The sequence below is a fragment of the Typopeltis vanoorti genome, chromosome 12 (genome assembly GCF_054136105.1).
Source record: "Typopeltis vanoorti isolate ZY-2024b chromosome 12, IOZ_Tvanoo_1.0, whole genome shotgun sequence".
NCBI lineage: Eukaryota > Metazoa > Arthropoda > Arachnida > Uropygi > Thelyphonidae > Typopeltis > Typopeltis vanoorti.
In genome coordinates, this window is record NC_143560.1 from 105,507,910 (window position 1) to 105,523,208 (window position 15,299).

The window sequence follows — 15,299 nt, forward strand, 5'->3', positions numbered from 1 at the left end:
GAAGAGAACATTGACTACAAGAAATAAGTTTGCTGGTCCCATTATTTAAAACTTTGATCAGACCACATCTGGATTTCTGTGCTCAGATCTGTCACTGGGATTTGAAGGGGATGAAGTAACCTTGGAGAGGGTGTAGAGACAGATGACAAAAATAATATCAGGACTGTACAACGTTGATTATTAGGATTTGGCATGAAACTCAGCAATACTCATAAAAAGGCCAAAACTACGAAAATAGGCAGGAACATAGAAAACTTCAGTTGCATCCTCAATGGAGAACCTATAGAACTATTAAAATATTTCAGCTGTTTAGACACAGTAGCACCCTAAGGTCGCATTCGATAAGTGTGGTGGGTCATTCACTGCGAATAGCACTTACAGTTGACTTCCTGTACTTCCATCTCAGTATGGTGCCACTGTTTGTTAACCTGGGATGATCCAATTTATCAACAATTTGCCAAACAGATAGGCCTGCAACATGGCATCCTATCACAATGCCTCTTTCAAACTCCATTAGTTCCCTTCTCAAAGCCATTTCATCTGGACACAGTTGCACTGGCTTCAGAGCATTATTTCCTCCAGTTCATACTGGCTACAAGCATGTAATTTGTTACATAGTATGATGGACCTCGACCATGGAGTGGGTGGTCCATTGACTTCTTTCCAAGCAGTATTAGTTGTCTATATGAGAGAGTGGATATCACGGAGAAAATGATCACTCCCATACATGTTATCTTCTACTTCTCATTGTATCCGGTGGGAAGATGGTGAATAAATTGTTCAGTTGGCAGCAGCGACTATTTTGAGAAACATATGAAATAGTTTTCTACACTATTTAGGAGGTATAGGTTATTGTTAATTAACAAGCATGCATTCTGCAACTTTTCCTCTTATGTTGGTGTGTATACTACTACTTCACAGAGTATTGCAGCCATTTGAATACACTATTAAGAGTATAGAGTGTTAACTGCAACATGACATCATCCTGAGAAATATCTACACTGGGTGGTAGATCCTACTGAGAGGTGAATGGTAACTACTTGTTAGAAAGGGATATGGTGTCTGCAAGGACGGTAAGCTCTTGATGGACAGGTCCATCTCCTCATTCTGTCTTTGCAGATAATAGTTATATCACTATGTAGAATACTTGCCAGGTTTCAAATACATTTTTTACAGATTAGAAGCAGCTAGCTTATGTCACTGTAGTCTGGAACAGGACCTTAATATCATCCATAGTTTGGTGGAAGGTATGACAATTCTATTATGGGAATTGTTAGTTATTTATGGCTGGTGGATGCATCTGGCTCTCAGTTGTGTGAAGAGTTGCTTTCATCTGGCTTGAGTTTTTTTCCTTTTTAGGAGATTGTGGACAGCCAGTGTGCATTTCTTCTTCCTCAGGAAAGATATCCAAGATGCTTTAAAATTCTACTCTCAACATTAGTTATTTTAATGATTTCATTTTCTGAAGGAAAAAGGGAAGGCAGAGGTATCTGAAGGATAGCTCCTGGATCTGGTGGCATCTCCTTTATTCATTGGGATGCACAATCCTTTACTTTTCTAACTAGTGGGTTTTATGTATTGGAATAATTTTTTATGTGTTTTCAGGAGTGAGGCTATCATTTTTTCCCTTCTAGTTTGCTTCATGGAGATTGCAAGAAAGTCATACCATTCAGGGATGATGTCAGGTGGGGACAAAACATGTTAATGTCCCCCTATAACATTTGCCACTTTCTTTACTGTTGCCTTCTTAGGAGATAGAGTAAGGTGTTCCACTAGATGTTGTCTTGTAGTTTATTTCCATTTTGCCTTAGTCTTGATCTTTTGAATCTTCTTTTTTCTCCACTTTTGACATACTTGAAAATACGCTGGATATCTTTCTTCACAATTAGTACATCTGGGTGTTTTTTGCACTTGGTCTTTATTCTCACAATCTTTAGTACCACAACAGTCACAAATGACAGAGCTGCAACAGGTAGGTTGTATTTCTGACATTTAAAGCAGTGCAAAAGGTTCAGGATATAAAGCCGAAGAGGGCACTTTAGATATCCTGCTTTCACTAATGTGTGGGAGCCTGGGATGGTAAATGATATTCCTTGTCAGCACCAGGATACTATCACAAAATTTTTATGGCTATCATTCCTTAATCTTTTAATTCAGAGCAAATATCTTTGACAGGAACATTGAGGAGGTCCCACTCTGACATTACTCCTCTTTTTTTTTTCCTTTTTTTTTTTTTTTGGGTGAAGGATTACTATGATTGCTATTTCTCCAAGGAGTTACTCTGAATGTTTCTGGGAGGATATTTTGATGAGAATATCTCCTGAATTTTTTCCTGATATTGACACTGAGAAAAGATAATAAAAAATGATGGTATATTTTCATGTCTGTGATTTTTGCTGTTAGTTGATGTAAAAATGGTTTTTGTACTGGGTTTGAACTTGTTGAGGGACCCTAATAAATTTGAGGATGACAGACATTCTTATAAAAAAAAAAAAAGGAATAATTTAGCACCAGAGCTTACCACCTACCATGGAGCCCCCCCCCCCCCACAAGAAGAATACCAGGGCTAGCCCAAAGTACACAATTGGCCCTGACCCTTTGCAGGCGAGCCCACTAGTTGACTAATCCTGGCTGGGCCATCTAAGACTGCCCATTTGGCCAAAGTAGTGCGAGACTCTCAGAATCTTCCTTTCTGGAAGGCATATGGTGCAAGGCAAACACAGCAGCAGCAGGGCATTGGATCCCAATGCTTGTGGTCTGGAAAATAGGAGAGTAAAAAAAAAGGAAAAGATTCAGGAGAAGTGGAGTAAAGAATACAAGAAAAAAACAACAGATAAAGATCTGTTTATGGAGTCTTCTCAGTGATGCGAGGCCCCCTCAATCACAAATGTCCTCATATAGGGAGGATGCTCTGAGGTTTGAAATAATTAACATTACTTATTAGTTTGATTGTTTAATGAGGAAAAAATAAAAAAATGCAAAATATGGTAGAAGAATAAGGGGAAAAGATAGTGCTGCTGCTTAAGGATAACACTGGCAGTTTTTTTTTAAAAAAAAGCTTGCAGTTATGGAGTCATAGACTTGTGATCTATGGGTTGGGTGACTGATAATAACAAATGCCAATTTCAATGCATTTTTAGTAAAACTCTCTAGACCAGCTGACAGTTAAAAGTTTGGAGAATTCTCTAGTTTGAAAGTGTGCATTTTTCTTAGTGGATTGGCACACTATTTAGCAGTGATACATCTAGTGATTAATAATAAACAACTTACAATTCCTTTATTGACTTGAGTTCCTACTGGGATGCCTCCAATATACAGTGAACCTTTAATGGGTAACCTACGACGAACTTCAGCTGTTTTGAATAATTTCTTTTCATCAACTGACAGCAGTAAGCTCTGTGCAGATTTTGTCACGCTTATCTGTGGGGGGGAAAAAATCAGTTTCATACTTTACTATTCTAATTTGAAATTATAATGCCAAAATTTGATGCTATGATATGAAGTGATTAATAATGAATATTTTAATATTTGATATATTAGAATTAGGAATTAAATTAATATTTTAAAGCATAATACAGCATTCATGATAAGTATTAAGACATTTTAAATGATTTTTTTTTTTTATGATAATCCAAGCTATAGCATAGCGGAGGCCTTGCACCAAGTAACTCTTGTAGTAAATCTTGTTAGCCTGGTTGGGTGGTTGGATTGGGTATCCACTCTCCAACCAGCAAGCTGTGGTGTTTGAATACCATTGTGAAATTTAATGTTTGAAAATTTCTTTAATTGGTAGATGAATTTTAATGCCCAGTTGAGACCACCAGCTTGCTTTCTTGTTGAAAGTCAGAAGTGGCTTGAAAACGTTCTATGTTTGATCACTGGAACAGAGTTTCTAGATGTAATCCTTAGCCTACCCATGGTAATAATATACATTTACTATAGGATTATAACCTTTTTTTGGGTTGATTTATGTTGATAATTCTACTGTTTTATGCAATAAAACAGTAGAATTATTTTACTTAAGTATAAGTAAAATAATTGCCAAAATGAAGCTTATTAGCTCTTTATACTTAAGTAACTTAATGGTTGCACCTGTTTGGAAAACTCGTTCTTTTTGCTAAGTTCTAAGTTCTTTTCGCTATACACTTTGGTATTAGGTCTAGCTACTCACTGATGAAGCCTCAAAAAAGGCTGAAACCGGTCTGGGTAGTGACCTCCCTCCATAATGTAATAACAGCATACATTTCCTAGGAAATGTGTTTTTACATTATGGAAAATACCTAAGAATAGCGATCTGAACTTCCCCCACCTTTGCAACGAGTTTCCCGGTATTGTACTATGTACTAGGATTACTTGCATTGGCTAACGCTTGTGTCGCCGATACTTTATAGTTTACTATATTCGGCAAGAAACTCTGATTCCGATCTTTGAGTTTCTTATTCAGTTTTAAAACTATGTGGGATTTAATATCCCCTTAATTTAAGTAGAATTATTATTATTATTATTATTTTTTCTAATTGCATAATGGACTTATTCAGTTGTATAGCAGAATTCACAAGCACAAATTGGGATTATGTTTTTATTAAGGGTTATTAGCAGTAATTCTTAGGTCAAGCACTACAACAGTTACTGATTACTCATATTTCAGAATCATTAGGGTAGAAATTTGAATTTGACCAGCTGCTGTAACTCTCCAGCTATAAGTAGCTGGAGAGTTACATTTTTACACTTTTATTTGACAGTAATATTCAACAGGGCACAGCCTGTCAAGTTTGAAGTGTTAAACCTAATTATTTGAAAAATGAGAACATTTGAAAATAGCAAAAACACACAAAAAATGCTGATCTCTTCACAGGTTACTGTTCAATGGATTTCAATCAAATTTAAAATATATTTGATTTTTGCTGAGATCTCTTAAGAAATTCAGTCTAATAGGACTACAATATGTGTGTGGGAGGGGGGGGGGGGAATATGGAGGAGGACTTCCTGTACTAGCTAAATATGATTGTTCAAGGGTCCCTTAACAAATTTTGAAACAGCAAAATGGAGACTAAGGCTAGAATGGAGGGAGAAGAAAGTAAATGCCATAGACTTCTGCAAGTTACATCATTTAACTGATGTAACTTTTGGCTGTTATTCTTTGATCTTCATGTTAAAAAAAAAGTGATATCTTGTAAATTTTATGCAAGATTATTTTTTTTTGTCATTTATAAAATTTACAAGATAAAAAATCTCATCAGTAAAAAAGTGAACCAAATACTGAGAAAGCATGAGGTTGGCTGCAATTTGGAATCTGCTGCTTTCTTGACATTGAATTGTTGAGACTGTCAATTTCCTCTCTGATCCACAAAAGGTTGTACCCCCTATAGCATGTTAGTAACATGGGTGGGCTAATGGCTTTTTTTGCATTTATATACGGAGGCTGTTCAATAAGTAATAAGACTATATTTATACAGAAAACAGATTACCTTTAATCGTCATCATTTACATGGTCTTTTTCGAAGTAACTACCGTGAGACGTGATGCATTTGTCCCAACGTTGCATCCACTTCTTAAACACGTGAAAGTCCGTTTTTTGAGAGTTCTTTCAAAACTGCCTCCGCAGCTTTTACACATGCTTTGTTGCTTTCGAAATGGCGGCCTCTTAGTGGTTTCTTGAGCTGAGGAAACAGCCAGAAATCGCACGGTGCGAGATCAGGACTGTATGGAGGGTGTGGTAGGATATCTATGTTGTTCTTCTGCAAAACGTCCACTACACAACCAGCAATATGTGGCCTTGCATTATCGTGGTGCAATAAGAAGCCATTCTTCAGCAATGGATGCTTCCTTTTGACGTGCTGTACTATTGTCCGTAAAACATCCGCATAGTATGAGCCGTTTACAGTATTCCCGGGTTCTACAGTGTGTTGGTAAACAATGCCTTTGTAGTCAAAAAAACATTATGGTCATAACTTTACCAGCCGATTTGACAGTTTTTGCTTTCTTGGGGATAAGCGAAGATGGATGCTTCCATTCACTGCTTTGTTGTTTCATTGTAGAGTCATAGTGATGCAACCAAGTTTCATCTGCTGTAATGATGCATTTTAAGAAGTTGTCGCCTTCTTGTTCCAGTCTTTCTTTCCATTCTGTGCACACATCCACTCAATGCCGCATTTGCTCTGGTGTCGAGTTTGGGAATCCATCGGGCGCAAACACGTTTCAGTCCCAAATGTTCAGCCATGATTGAGTGAACACTTCCCACAGAAATATTCAGGACAACATGCAGCTGGCATACTGTAATTCTGCGATCCTCCTTGATGATAATTGCTGCTGTGTTGATCATTGTCTCTGTGATGGACGTTGAAGATCTTCCACATTTTGCCTTCCTTCCTTAAAAGTTTTATGCCAGCGAAAAACACTTGCCCTCGACATTGCTTCATCATGGAAAGCTTCGCGTAGCATGTTAAAAATGTCCGATGCCGATTTTTGCAAACGCACACAAAATTTAATTGCATAATGCTGTTCCAAGGATGCTTCCATTTCGACGACTGGTCGCGGCTCGTAGGCGCGCCGAAACAAGCTTGCGTTTAGTCACGTGACACTCTGGCACATCAGTCCATATAAGCCATCTATCAACCTCTTTTTAATACAGACAGCAACATTTCTTTATTCCACAGAAATGAATATTGTGATGAGTGGTTTTGCGACAGTAAAATTAGTCTTATTACCTATTGAACAGCCCTCGTATATTCTGTGCACGTATGTATAATATACAGTTTATATGTAAAATGTAGTAACGATTTTTCCATTTTCCTCTGGATAATCCTCAACTTTTTCATCATTTTTTTTGTCCAAGTCCATTTAAGGCAGATTAGGATGTTCACTTTGAGTGCTTCATAGTGTTTTCCAAAGGTTATGCAACCAAGCTGAATTGTACGTACAACTTCCATAAAAAGTTTATGGATTTGAATACAAAACTTCATATCAAGATGTAACTGATTATTACCATTGTAATAATCAGTTACATGAAGAGTATAAAAAATAAGACAGGAGGGTGACTCAGTTAGTAAGGAAAACAAAAGTAGAGTATGACCAGAAATTGGCAAATCAGACAAAGAAAAATCCTAGAAAGTTTTTTTAGATATGTGGCAAGTATAAGAAGAATGATCATGGTAAAATAAAGTTAACAGATGAAAGTGGTAGAATGGTGACTGCTGCAGAAGATGTTGTTGAGATTCAGTGATCAATTTATAAGGGTGTTTCATCCTGATCAGGGTGAAAGCATGAGGAGCTTAGTGTAGAGGACATAGGAGAGGATGGCTTATTTGAATATTTGACCTCAAATAAGGCATTTGAGAAAATAAATACCCTTGATTTCAATAAGGCAATAGGATTTGATGACATATCACCATGCATCTTAAGGGAATGTTCTAGGGAATTGACAGTAGCATTGACATGCCTGTTTAATAAAAGTCTTGCAACAGCAAAGGTTCCACAAGGAGTGTAAAATTGTTCCACTGCATAAAGGTGGTGATAAGGATGTAGATTCAAATTATAGGCCGGTCTGTATATTTGGAGTTGTGATGAAGGTCCTGGAGAGATTGGTGAGAAGTAGGATACAGAAATGGGTTGATAACTGGTATTCTCTGTAGTTATCAGCACAGGTTTGTTAAACGTAGATCATGTTTTACTAACTTACTTATGTACTATAACAAGATGATAAATGCCTTGGACGAGAGAGAGAGAGAGAGATGCATATGTAGTGGTATACTTAGATTTTGCAAAAGCTTTTGATAGACTGCCACATGACAAGCTGTTAAATAAATTGAAACAGATGGGATTGGATAACAGACGTCTGAGTTGGATCAGTGACTGGTTGTCGGATAGGTATCAGAAAGTTGCATGTGGGGGTGTGGTATCCTGAAAGAGAGAGGTCACTAGTTTTTTGCTGCAAGGGTCAGTTTTGGGGCCATTGTTGTTCAGTTTGTATGGGTTTAACTAGTGATATGCAGCTGTTTGCAGATGATGCAAAACTGGGGAGAGCAATGCAGAGTAAGCAGATGTTATGGCCTTACAAGAGGACTTCAATAGGTGCATGAATGGGCAGGTAAGTGGAACTTCAGTTCAGTGTTGCCAAGTTAAGGTTTTGAGATTTGGTAAGCAACAATAGGATACAAAGTATACACTTGGTGGGGAAACTTTAACGGAAGTAGAGGAGATGAGAAATCTAGGAGTGATGGTGGACAAGGAGCTGAAATTCAGGGTCACATTACACAAGTTGTGAAGACATCACATCAGATAATGGCAATGATGCAGATGACCCTGATATGCAGAAATAGGTTATGCTGCCATTGTATAAGGCCTTAATCAGGCCTCATATGGATTATTGTGCAAAGATTTGTTACTGGGTTTTCATGGTGACGAGAAAGGGTCCAGAGAAGATGCACAAAGGTTATTAGTGGCCTTTGGAATGTGGAGTACAAGGACAGATTGAGAAAATGTAAGTTGTAGAGCCTTGTGAATAGGAAGAAGAGAGAGGGAATATGATTGAGACATATAAGCTAGTCAGGGATTGTTATCAAGTTGACATGGAAGAGATTGTTCATAGAATGGAAGGGTGGGGTAGAACAAGAGGCCATTTCTAGACACTGTATAAGGAGGGTGTGAGGAGTAAGTTCTTTGCATGGAGAGTGGTTGGTGAATGGAATGCATTGCCTGAGTGTGTTGTGAATGCAGACACATTAAATTAGTTTAAAGCACGATTGGATGAGCATTGTGTGCAATAGTGTGTACTTCCCATGATGAGTCTCCGACTCCATGGAGGTCAGATGTTAATAGTAATAATAATAATAATTGAAAGAAGTGAGCATGTGGCTGATATTACATACTTATTTAATGTACTGTATCAACAATTGCCTAATTGTGTGACAAAATTCTGATAGTGATCTATTATGTTATTTTATTTTCCTCTAACAATCATTAATTTGACAGACATAAGAATCAGTTTATTTAGTCTAAATAATTTTTAATGCAGTTTACAATCATTAGGTACAATTTTTTTCTTTAAATTACTGTAGTTTCATTTTAAACTTCTTTATGCCAAACATTGGAGAAATCCAGGGTAAGATGATTTATTCCAATTAATTACTTACTGAAGGTACTTACCTTATGCCATCTGCCATCATTTAGACCAAGCTGAGAGAAAAGCATATGTTCATCCTTTTTCACTTTAATGTTTAACACTACTTGTCCTCCTGATAACGTTATAGCCAAGTAGTTTCTTTTACGTGTACTTTTCACTAGGAGCAGAAGGCCATCTGGATGATGAGTACGAAATTCTAAGCTGATGTTAAAGCTTTAAAAGAGAAAAAAAGAAAATTGAAAAAAAAAAAAAAAAGTCAGTATTCTGTATACAAAAGCAGTCAAACTGCTTTTATCTAAAATAACACTTTTATTCAAACACAAGTGGTACAATATTATTTACAACAAATTAGGATATGTTACAAATGAGAACAGCTTAAATTTGGTAGGTGAATTATACAGGGAATAATAATTAAATATGAAAAAAGGGAAACTATACATAACTTGTATACAATAAATATGGTCAGATGTTCCAGTATCTTGCATAATCAACTGCTCTTTCTGTGCATGATATGAAGTCCTCTTTTGTGCAAAGTGATAGAAGAAAGGGACAAGAAAGAAGGTGTTCCATGGACTGGGTTGTCCCACACTCACAATTATCTGGGCCATTTAATGAGGTTTTGTTTGCAGCATCCTGTCATTCGAAGACTGCTGAGGCCTTTTCCAGTATTCCAGTCCAAGAAGGCACCACATGGAAGATGTTCGACTGTTGGAATACCAGTATTATTTTCAGGATATAGTGCAAGCATTGTTGAAGGCCTGTCTCTAGGAGGTTTTTAGGTGGTTCACAGTTGCCAGGAAGCTATGTCAGGATCTCAGTCTTTGGGGCACTGCGGTCTGGCCGAATAGTGGGTGATATTCATCATTTATTTCTCTACTTCTTTCATCAGCTGAGAATGCAGATCTTCGACTTGAAGGGTGTGCAATACCAGCCAAAGTATACAGGTCTTTTAGTGGTGTTGGTTTCAGGCATCCTGTAATTAAGCGGCAGCTTTCATTCAATGCTGGGTCAAGTTTTTCAGCGTGGCAGGATCTGGACCACATCGGGCAGGCATATTCAGCAGAAGAATAGCAAAGAGCCAAGGCTGAAGATCTCAATGTGCTAGGGTCTGCACCCCATTTGGAGGAGGTAAGCTTTCTTAGTATATTGTTTCTTGCATTCGCTTTTGTCTTTGTTTTTTCTATGTGTGTTTTATATGAGAGGGTGCATTCGAGAGTCACACCAAGGTAGACTGAGTTCCAGGAATGTTCTATATTAGAACCTTCCCAAGAAATCTGTAGCTTCCTGATTGTTAAGGTGGAAAAGGCCAGTCTGGATTTTCAAGGGTTTGGTTTTAGTTGATTGCTGCTATAATATGTGGTTACACTGATTACTAGGGATAAAAGGGAAGCAAAAATATAGTACAAATTAATGAAAAAAATTGAAAAAAAAAATCCATTTTTTTCCCCCAAGTAATTACCAACATATATCAGCAGTTTACATCTGTGGGATGGGGAGGGAGAAAGTTTGGGTGACAGGCCAAAGTAACTAAAGCTAAAGGTATTATATCTGTTAATCACATGTTCTTACCTGACAAGACTTGCCAACCAAAGGGCACTGCTGATATCAACCAAGCAACAGATGCTTGGAGGGTGGGAAGAGGTAAGTGAAATGACTGCACTAAAGAGGCAGCATGCTTAACTGTCATCAGTTATTTTTAACAGGAACGATCTATTATTAAAGAAGTAACATAAAACAATAAATGATACATGTATACGAATCTTTCATCAAATGTTAGTTTTTGTATTGATTTATTTTTATTTCTTGACCTCCAGATGAAGTTGTGGTTTACGCTATGTAGGACAGACAGAAAAGCAGATCTGGAGAGGTATGCTGATTCGAACATTTGAAAGATGTTCAGAGTGGAAGAAGACACAAATCAGGGCTGGCAGTGCATACAACAGAAACAAAACATCTAGTAGCAAAGCAAGAAACAAAAATGCTCCACTTAGATTGCTGTTTTTTTTCCTTAAAAGTGTACAAAGAATCAGCTGAAATGAAGAATCTTCTAAAGTGCAACAAAAAACAAGGGATGATTTTACATCAAATTTGCTCTTCATTAATTCATTGCAACACACTTGTATCAACCAGCAGTATACAGTAACTCATGAACCAGCAGCCAGCGTAGCAGCAAATGCATGTTTTCCATTGTTTAAACATGTTCAAATGTTTTCACTAGAGTTGTTAAAGTTGGTTTTCTAATTTTTTAGTTTATTCATTTAATTACCTTGATGAAGCAAAGCAAAACAAAAGAATTTTCAAGAAACTAATCGAGAACATAAAAAAATAATTTCTGTTTCTTTCTTTTTTTTTTTCCTGTAAAAATACTACTAGAAAAACATATTCTTAGCAATAGTACTTCTGTTTCCAGCTCAATAGAATTTAACGTAAATTTATATTGTAGGCTTTACTACAATTGCTCAAGTCATTTTAATTACCACACCAATGCTACATATGGGCAAGTGGTAAGGAAAAGAAGTAATCTATTAATATATTTCTTAAATAGCTGGCAGTCATACTCATTGAGAAAAACAGCATGGGGGAAAATGTTCTACAGAACAGAGTTGGATGGATGGAATGAAGGGAGATGAAAAGATTGTTAGGAATGTTTGGAGTTGGAGAGTGTATGGGTGTTGATCAGTGGGCTGCCCTACCTGCTTCTTACATGATTAGAAGAAAGTGGAAGGATGGTAGCATCTAGTTCAGTGGATCAATGCTCATGAAAGTACCTACCTATAGAAAAGGCATAATGCAGAAATTGTCTATGGGGAAAGTGATTGAAAGGAAACTATAAGATAAGAGAGGGGTCATCTATTAGGCACATCATCCTCTTCATAATCATTAAGAATTCTTAGGGAGGTTTTGGGTGCACAATGTGCCAAGCTTGGCTGGATTGGGGACTCATAAAATGTTCGGAGCAGGAGAGTAGTGTATTTAGAATAAAAAAAACAAGTTTTTTAGAGGCTGAGGTGGCTATTGATATAATATGTTTGAGCCACGATAAGCTGATGTGACATTCAGCCCTGATCTAGAAAAGATATCATGATCAGGGTAAGTAAGATCTTTCTTGTCGGTAATAAAACAGTACTCAGTTTTAATTACCGACATTTCATTGAAGTTCACTAAATTGTCTTCACTCCACTTGGGAAGGGCAAGTATTTAAGATACTGGTTACAGCAAATCTTGAGGTGTCAATCATTTGAGCACTATAGTTTTTCTGATGACAATACTCTCCATTCCTCTTCTTTCTTTGAAAAGAATTTGAAGTTAGAGAGAGGAGGCCATTAATGTAAAGGAGGAAGAGTGTGGGTAAGAGTAGAGAATCCTGAGATACTCCAACATGATAAAGAAATCTGATGAGACTAAGTCATGCACCACGATACATAGACAACCTAAAAGGAAGGGAGATCATAAGATAGTTGCTTGTTCAGTTCTTGATGACAGACATGATCAAATGTTTCTGAAATATCAAGAGCAGCTGCATGGGTTTCTCTAAATCTTTTCATGGCCTGTGTTCAAAGGTGGGTAAGATTAGGAAGGAGGTCTGCTGTAGAATGAGAATAGTGGAATCCATATTTGTGATTGCTAAGTAATTGATAGGTCTCCAGGTAGGGAAGAAGTTTGTTGATGACTTCTATCACTTTTGAGAGTACTGAGGTGAGAGCAATGGGATGATAGTTTGATAGTGACTTATCCCTTGTTTAGGTATAGGCGTTAATTCTAGAGCACAACTGGAGGAATACCATCCAGACCAGGAGACTGATTAATCAGGATTTTTCTGATGTCCTCATGACAGATCAGAGGAGGCACACAGTGTAGGAAGGGATTTGCTTTGGTTTGTTAAAGAAGAGTTGGGGAAAAAAGACTGATGCTAAGATGCCTGCCTTATATTTAAGTGAGATTACCATGGTACCATCAGCACATAAGATAGGTGGGAACAAGGAAGGGCAGAAGTTATGCCCAACAACCTTAGTGAGGAATCAGAAAGCATGACTGCCAGTTGAGCAGAAAGCAAGCTTATTGCGTTTAATTACCATGACATCTGCTTTTGGAATTGTTGATAAATTGAACATATGCTGTATTATTATCATGGACTATAGAGGCACATTTTTTTTTTTTTTTTTTTTTTAGAGAACTAGGGCTGTGAATAAGGGTTAGGAGTTTCAAGTGGATTGGAGAATGAAGATCATCATTCCAGCGAGGATAATTTCAATTATTTGTTCAGTGCAGATATTTAGATCAAGGTCGCAAAAGCAGTAATCTAACCATGAAAAAAGAGGCATAAAAATTCCACAGGTTATCTCAGTTGGTAATATTATAGCAGCATAGGGTACAAGGCTGAGTTTGGCTAGGAGAAGAATGATCTGTATAAAAGAAGACTTGGATAAGATTATGATCAGAATTGCTAAGTGGAGAACAAATGTCTATATTGAAGTTGGAGGGAGAGCTGGTTAAGAAAAGGTTCAAAGTGCTGGAAGGATGATGACGATTGTCTGGTATTATGGTTGGTAGGTTAGGTTAACTATTTGTAATAATCAAGACTAATGGCAAATGATTTGGCTTCCTTCACTTTGTCACATTAACTTTAATCAACAGTCCATTTCTATATGGATGATAACTAAAAGGGTATAAACATATGGATTCACATCTGCTGTGCAGTACTATTCATTCACATTAGAAAATGAATGAAACATAAATTGTCATTGATATTAATACTACACTGCCAATGACATGATTGTAAAAATTTATCAGGATTGTTTTTGAAAATAGTAAAATACTGACTGGATCATACTGGCAAATATATATTTATGTAATTGCAAGAAACAGCATGATTGTTACAAGTGAAAAATTGTTCTGTATTTACCATTAACCATGCATGAAGAAAGAAAGTAAAAAAAACACTCATAAGAATGGACTTACCAGTAAAGATAGTACCTATTCCATTAAATTTCTGCTGACATGATCTGATACATACAAGGGTTCGTTTGAAAAGTTTGGTAAATTTTCAATAGATGATAACACAATTCGTTTATTCATACCAGTGTCGGCACATATGATCTTTTTCATGATCCCTGGCAAAAGTTTAGCCATATGCGACATGCAGTTCTCATTTGGCAAACATTTAAAATGACTATGTTTGCATTTTTCATAAAAATGGAGAAAAATGAGTTTCATGCAGTGATAAAACACTTTTATTTGAAGAAGTGGACAGCAGCAGTGCAGATCAAAGCTGAGATAGATGCAGTTCATGGGGACTCTGCACCAGCATTAAAGACTATTTATTTTTGGATAAATGAGTTTAAACGTGGTTATAAGTCCACTGAAGATTAAGCGCACTCTGGACGCCCGACTGAGGTCACTATGAAGAAAATGATTGACAAAATCCATGTTATCATTATGGAAGACTGCCGAGTGAGATTGTAGATATCTCAACTGAACAGGTGTATAATATCCTGCACAAAAAATTGCACATGAAATAGCTGTGTGTGCATGCGATGGATGCCGTGATTGTAGACTGTCAATCAAAAATGCATGCGAAAAGACATTTTAATGCAGTGTTTGGTGATGTTTAATCGCAATTCGCAGGATTTTTTGCATCGATTCATGACTGTAGATGAAACTTGGATCCACCACTACACACCTGAGCCAAACAAAAAGTGGAGAATGCCCAGTGAAAGAGCACCGAAAAAAGCGAAGACCGTTTTATCAACTATTTTTTGGAAATCCTAAGGAATTATTATAATAGACTATTTGGAAAAGGGTAAGACAATAACACGAGTCTATTATGCGTCACTGTTGGACTGTTTAAAAGAAGAACCGAAGAAAAAACGGCCAAGATTGGCACACAAAAAAAGTGCTCTTTTGTCAAGACAATGCACTGTCCCACATTTTGGCCATCACAATGGCAAAATTGTATGAATTGAGGTTCGAATTATTTCCACATCCACTGTATTCTTCAGACTTGGCCCCGTGTGACTTCTTGTTCCCAAACTTAAAAATCTGGCTAGGTGGGAAAAAAGTTTCTTCGAACCGGGATGTCATCAAGGCTGTCAATGACTATTTTGCACAATTTGACAAATCCTACTTTTTAATTGGGATGAAAAAATTGGAAACTCACTGGACCAAATGTGTAGACCAT

The 15,299-nt window shown here is 37.0% G+C and overlaps 1 protein-coding gene across 1 annotated transcript in view; it reads right to left on the reverse strand.

Moving 5' to 3' along the window:
* Positions 1–15,299, reverse strand: part of LOC150101107 (laminin subunit alpha lam-3-like) — a 789,889-nt gene that overhangs the window by 46,414 nt on the left and 728,176 nt on the right. Inside the window, exons 59-60 of the mRNA XM_090402236.1 lie at positions 9,145–9,334; positions 3,271–3,420 (exon numbers count right to left, since the gene is read on the reverse strand). Coding sequence (XP_090258362.1) covers positions 3,271–3,420; positions 9,145–9,334 — 340 coding nt within the window. The remainder of the gene's footprint in view (positions 1–3,270; positions 3,421–9,144; positions 9,335–15,299) is intronic.